Source organism: Branchiostoma belcheri, unplaced genomic scaffold (assembly GCF_001625305.1).
Source record: "Branchiostoma belcheri isolate BF01 breed outbred unplaced genomic scaffold, Haploidv18h27 scaffold16, whole genome shotgun sequence".
Taxonomy (NCBI): Eukaryota; Metazoa; Chordata; class Leptocardii; order Amphioxiformes; family Branchiostomatidae; genus Branchiostoma; species Branchiostoma belcheri.
In genome coordinates, this window is record NW_017803046.1 from 1,568,832 (window position 1) to 1,575,069 (window position 6,238).

The 6,238-nt window shown below is 44.0% G+C and overlaps 2 protein-coding genes across 2 annotated transcripts in view; both read left to right on the forward strand.

Annotated features, from left to right (window-relative positions):
• The window catches only part of LOC109465888 (serine/threonine-protein kinase PDIK1L-like), a 9,162-nt gene extending 7,467 nt beyond the window's left edge, over positions 1–1,695 (forward strand). The window contains exon 2 of the mRNA XM_019763376.1: positions 443–1,695. Coding sequence (XP_019618935.1) covers positions 454–1,695 — 1,242 coding nt within the window. The 5' untranslated portion in view covers positions 443–453. The remainder of the gene's footprint in view (positions 1–442) is intronic.
• A 3,542-nt stretch (positions 1,696–5,237) lies between these two features.
• LOC109466018 overlaps positions 5,238–6,238 on the forward strand; it is an 11,251-nt gene continuing 10,250 nt past the window's right edge. The window contains exon 1 of the mRNA XM_019763542.1: positions 5,238–5,348. Coding sequence (XP_019619101.1) covers positions 5,287–5,348 — 62 coding nt within the window. The 5' untranslated portion in view covers positions 5,238–5,286. The remainder of the gene's footprint in view (positions 5,349–6,238) is intronic.

Genomic DNA, 6,238 nt, shown 5'->3' on the forward strand with positions numbered 1-6,238 from the left:
GCCCCCGGAGAGGAGCTTTTTTTAATTTTCTTTTAAGCAGTCGCTGTTTTGCTTTTAACACTCAAAAACTAATTGTTCAAGTCCCGACGTATGAGTTTTTTAAATTTTCTTTTTAACATCCGCTGTTTTGCTTTTTTTTATCAGATGTGTTTTCTTCTTTAAGTGGTCTCGTACCAATTTCATCAACTTGGGTAATATCATTTCAACAACTTCTACCTCAATAACGGCAGTAAAACCTTCGTCAGCTGAAATGTCAGCTTTTTTTAAAAGCACTTGTTTATTTTCACTTCACCGGTAAAAATACTCACATAGTGCACATAGTCACAGAACAGTCTGTTAACGTTCCAGAGACTGACAAGGGTGATCAAAGGTGTCAAATCGACCGGCACTGAAAACATAACCCTTTTGACGAAGGTAACCGAGTCAGCTGTTCTATTTACAGCGGTATCCAAGATGAGATTGGGGAAGTATGAAGTCGGGAGGTTGCTGGGAGAAGGGGCATTTGGCAAGGTCTACAAAGGCAAGGACGTCAACACCGGGGGCGTTGTGGCCATCAAGCGGTTGAAAATCGAGAATGTCAGACAGCTAGAAAGTGCTAAAAACGAACTGATACCATTGCTTGCACTGTTCAATAAGTCTCATCAACACATTGTTAAATGCTTTCAGACTGAACTTATGCATGGTAGTCTGTGGTTGGTATTGGAGTATTGTTCAGTGGGAACGCTGAATGATTTCCTGTTGAGCAAGCCTGGCATGTCAGTCTCCGCGAAAATTGGCCTAATGCGAGAAATAGCAGACGCAGTTAACTTTCTGCACTCAAACCACATCGTCCACAGAGATCTCAAGCCAGACAACATACTGCTTAGTGGCAGCCGTGACAACCCAGTAGTGAAGGTAGCTGATTTTGGATTGGCTAAGGTTTGCGGGGTTGTGGGTTCCTTGTCAGAATACTACATGAACTCTCACTGTGGAACCGAGCTCTTTTTGGCACCTGAAGTGTTCACAGCACAGGACTACAAAATGTACTGTGACATATTCTCGATGGGCGTGATTTTTGTGTCCATGATTGACATGCAGCAAGTGGGAAAGACAGTAGTTGCATACATTAAGGGCAGAATGGGTGCCGTAGTCCCCATCGGTAGAGCACTGCTTAACAATCCTCCTCCCAATCTCTCTGCTCATTTCCTGACCAGTTTGAATGATGGGTCGTTCAAAAAACTTTGTCTCTCTATGCTAAGTGCCAACTATCGCAACAGACCCAAAGCAGTCGATTTACTCGCATGCTTGAATCTTATTGGACACTCTTCCCAACGGCCCACGTCTGGTAGGCCGGATAGTGGCCAAAGGAACAGACGGCGGATGGTCAGTCCAGTAGCCATGATGGGCGGCGCAGGTGTTGGGGGTTTGGTTGGGGGGCCTGTTGGGGCTATGGGTATGCCTGTTGGGGCTGTGGGCGTGGTTGGGGCGCCTGGCGCTATGATTGGAGGGCCTGTTGGGGCTATGGGTATGGCTGGTGCACCTGTGGGGGCTATGGGTATGGTTGGGGCACCTGCCGTTGGGGCTGTGGGTTTGGTTGGGGCGCCTGTTGGGGCTGTGGGCATGATTGGCCCTGGGGCTGTTGTAAATGGGGGTATGATTGGGGGGCCTGCTGGCGCTATGGTAAATGGGGGTTGGGTGATGGGGATGTGGCCTTGATTAGATAAAGAGCTTGTTGATGTCCGAGCACTGTGACGTTTTTTATGGTCTTTTATAGACAGTGAGTTGGCTCGATCTGTGTTGATTTAATCCTTGGAAACCCAGACTTCGGGGCTATGCTTGCATAGGGGAGAAGATCACACAGCTCAATCCAATGGAAAAGTTAGCTCTGATGTTACTAGTAGTTAACACTGACTGTGTTATTTGAATGTAAATGTGCATCATTGGACGGCGATCTTTGGTGCACTGATGGAACTTGATGTGACTGTATCAACAGATAAACTTTGTCAGACCAAGGAGGTTGGTCAGACTTAACGAGACTTAATGCGCTGTGCAAGATAGATGACTTATTTGCCTATGTTATAATAAGTGTACAAAATCTTTCTTTGAATTTCTAGTTTGTAACTTGCTTTGGAAACAGCTCTAGGGTGTGCCAGGATTTTGAATGTAAATTTTGATCAGTCAACATTTCATGGGGTAAACCTAAGGCCGCCGCATGAATATGTGGATTACTGATGCTACATTAGCAGGTCTATTTACCTTTGATTTGATTCACCGTTTTCTTTTGCCGGTATGTCATCATCGGTAGTAAGTTTCGACCCTCTAAGGCGAAATTCTGAGGAATATGTGCCTGCCACGCATTGATGATACTCGTATGTAACGTTAAGTTGATGTGTATTGTATTTGTCATAGAATGTATATTGGTTTCCTAATGTAAATTCTATCAGCAGATTAATTTTTACTCGAGAAGTGAACATTATGAATGTTGTGCGCGATATTGGATTCCATTACTATGATTAGAAGTAATCTTAGCAGAGATTTATTTTATTATGCACCGTTCTGTACCTGAGGATCACTGACAATGTATTTGCTGTCCACGTTGTAAATATTCACTATTGAAGGCTGAATCACAAAGATTACAATAAACTATAAAAGTGTTGATTTCGTGAATGATTGAATTTACACATCTTATTTCATTAACGTTTTGCGTTAATTCCGTTGCCTCTCGGTATAAACTTACAACATTCACCGTTCTGATCAACCTAGCTTCGGTTGCAGAATAAAGTTTTGCTGGGTTAAAATTCACTTGTATTCCTCGTCTATTGTGTCTGAATGAGTTTGTGCATGTGGTTTTTGAAAAGATTGTTACCCTGTTTAGAGATGAGATTCTTTATTGACACAACAAAAAAAAGCCAGGGACTTTTGTATGGTCTTCTACAACTAAAGATCTAACAAATCTAAATACATGTGTGGATAAGGTCATCTTACGTACAGAGTATATGTATCATGTAACAATAAAGGTTTAACTATTCTCTAACATGTGGTCTCTAAGCAAAGCAAGATCGAAACATTCTTTAATGTATTTTCCTATTTGAACACTGTATTGGTTATCTCCCCTGGGAATGTAGATGACCAAAGATGCTCAAAAATGCCTCGCTACTAGACAGCAGGAATCACCTTCAACCTGAAAAAAATGTTATGGGACCCAGCTTTGACTCCCTGCTTTCCGAGCACAACAGTTTGCCAGCCAAGAATCGTGGTCATAGCAATTTCAAAACCATGAAGATAATTGAACACAGGAAGTTCCGCTGCAGTATAAAGAAAGCCGCTAGGACGACCCATATCTAACCTTTTTTCCATCGGTCAATATCTAGCCAAAGTTTGAATGTCATTTAAAAAATCCATCCTTTTATAGCTTCTTGACTTGAAAAAAAAAACCATACCAAATCTCACCAATTGTTGTAAACCTGTACATGGAGAAGTTTGAAAACAAAGCCCTCAGCACTTTCAATGACACTCCCCCGGCCAACTGGTTTCGATATGTAGATGGCACTTGGTGCAGATTGAAAAAGAGGGTAGCTGCTGACTTCTTTGACCACATCAACCAGATAGATGACAACATCAAGTTCACACAGGAGCCAAGCCATGACAACATGCTCCCTTTCCTAGACACCAAAACTATCGTAGAGGAAGATGGTAACCTTTGTTTCGAAGTGTACAGGAAACCAACCCACACTGATCAGTACCTGGCTTTTGATTCCCACCACCCTTTGGAACACAAACTAGCAGTGATCAAAACTCTCTTCCATCGTGCAGACAACATTGTCACTTCAGACCAAGCCAAAACGGACGAACAAAGACACCTCCGAGGTGCCCTGGCTAAATGTGGCTACCAAAACTGGACTTTCAACAAAGCGCTCAAACCTTCAGATCAGTCTAAGACTTGAAACCCAGAAGTGCAAACCATTGACCAACAAAAACAAGGCCAACATCACTATTCCGTATGTCCAAGGAGTATCTGAGAAACTCCGACGGATCTTCCAAAACTTCAACATAGCCACTAACTTCAAACCTCACTCAACCCTCAGACAAAGCTGGTACACCCTAAGGACCGACCTCACAAGGGTACCAAGGCGAATGTTATTTACAGACTCAAATGTGAGGAGCCCAATTGTAAGAACACCTACATCGGAGAGACAAGTCGACCGCTTAAAGTAAGGTACAAAGAACATTGCCGACCTAGTGCCAACGGCTACTCCTCAGCTATTTTCCACCACCTACAACACAACCAGGGTCACTCTTCATGCCCGTAGCCGAGGGGGGGTTCGGGGGGTTCGGAAGAACCCCCCCACAAGGCTCAAAGGTCCACTTTTTGGTCCACTTTTTATGTAAAGGTCCACTTTTTGGTCCACATTTTATGTAAAGGTCCACTTTTTGGTCCATATTTTATGTAAAGGTCCAAGACTTTTCTTGAAAAGATGGACTGGAATCGTAGAAAAACTGCTCCCTTTGTCATTGAATAAAAATTTATCTCTGATTTTTTCTTGGAAATCCTCTCAAAAATGCACGAAATGCCATTTTAGAAGGTTCATTTTTCAAAATGGACCTTCCTTTCTCCGGACCCCCCTAGGAACCTCGCGCCTTCGGCGCTCGCCTCGCGCCTACGGCGCTCGAGGTCCCCTCAAGCAGTGGGAAGAACCCCCCCATTCAAAATCCTGGCTACGGGCATGCTCTTTCAAACTCGAGTCCACGGATGTCTTAGACCGCGAAACACGCTGGTGGGAACGGGGTGTTAAAGAGGCAATATATGAAAGAATGTACAACCCCACCCTCAACAGGGAAGGGGGGCTACAGGTCGATCTTTCCGGCACTTGGGATTTGGCACTCCCAGCCCCGAGGACAGACAACACTTAAGCTCCTGTCCTGTATAACAGGAGTTTTCAGACTAATTTGCATCATCTTGTCTTGACTTGTCTGACTTTTGTTCCTTTTTCGACGTCCAAAAATTTGTCTTCACTTTATTTGCATATCAATCAACAGGTTGTGTATACAAACCTGCTTTCCCCTCTGGTCTCTCAGTCACTGACGAAAGCTAGTGGATACTAGCTGAAACGTCTGACGTTTTCAAAATCATATCCAGTGGCTTGAGTAACTGTTTTTTGGCATACCAAATCCATCAGTCGACGCGAAAGATATCGTGCCAAATATGTAGCTAGTTTCTGTCTCGCGAACAGAAGAATCGTCTGCCGACAAATCGTCTGCTCGTTTTCCATCGGAATTCTTCCGCGGCATTCTGCACATAACGACATCATGGCGGCCCAACCCCTTCCCCCTGGCTGGGAGGCCAAATATGACGCCGGAACAGGACGATAGTAAGTCACTTTTAGGACAAACTTTCAATCTTAGAGCTCCTGAAGATATGGTGGTACCTAATGGTTTATGATAGCAGGCTTTCTATGCCTGTATTTGTGTTTAAAAACATGTTTGTTTGCCACACCCCGTCTCTCTTGACACCCTGTCGTCTGCATATAAATGCGTTGTTGATGACCTCTCGGTCGCTATTTCTCTAGCACTGTAGAATATAATTTGTAGTTTTTGAGACTTGAAGTCGGACGGCACACGGCCTGGTGGATCGTATATCAAGACCGACAAGCTACGTGGAATGATGTTCTCTTGGCAACAACAACAAAGTACTAGTATCTGAGCGGTCTGCCTATTTACCGGAATACACCGGAAAACAGAGTTAAACACCGGAAAACACCGGAAAACACATATAGGAGGCTAAAATCTACCGGAATACACCCTGATATGATGAGATAACATACCGAATTGCTGTATTTTGACATGAAGTAACGTGTATATCGCCGCAGGAACCCGGCAAGAAGAAATCATTATAATTTAGCGATCGGTGGAGGCGACCCGACCAGTCGCCATGTTTGTTTACATTGCGGACTACGATGTTTGTTTAGTGCCATCACAGAAGAGAATTGATTATTCAGATTGATGCTGTTCCCATACACAGTGCACACAACTCCGAACTAGTTGGAAGAAAGATAGTTGCATAGGATGCCCGTGAATGATTGCTACGAGGTCGGTCTGTTGGATAAAAGCGCAAAAATCCGACGATAAAACTGCCAGACATTTTCCGGAAATGACCCGCACAGAGCGAGTGCGTGCGTCAGCGAGCGGCGGCATTTGATAATTTCCTGCAAAGCTTGACACTGAAATTTCATCTGATTTTGCCGAGGACAGCCCTGAAGTT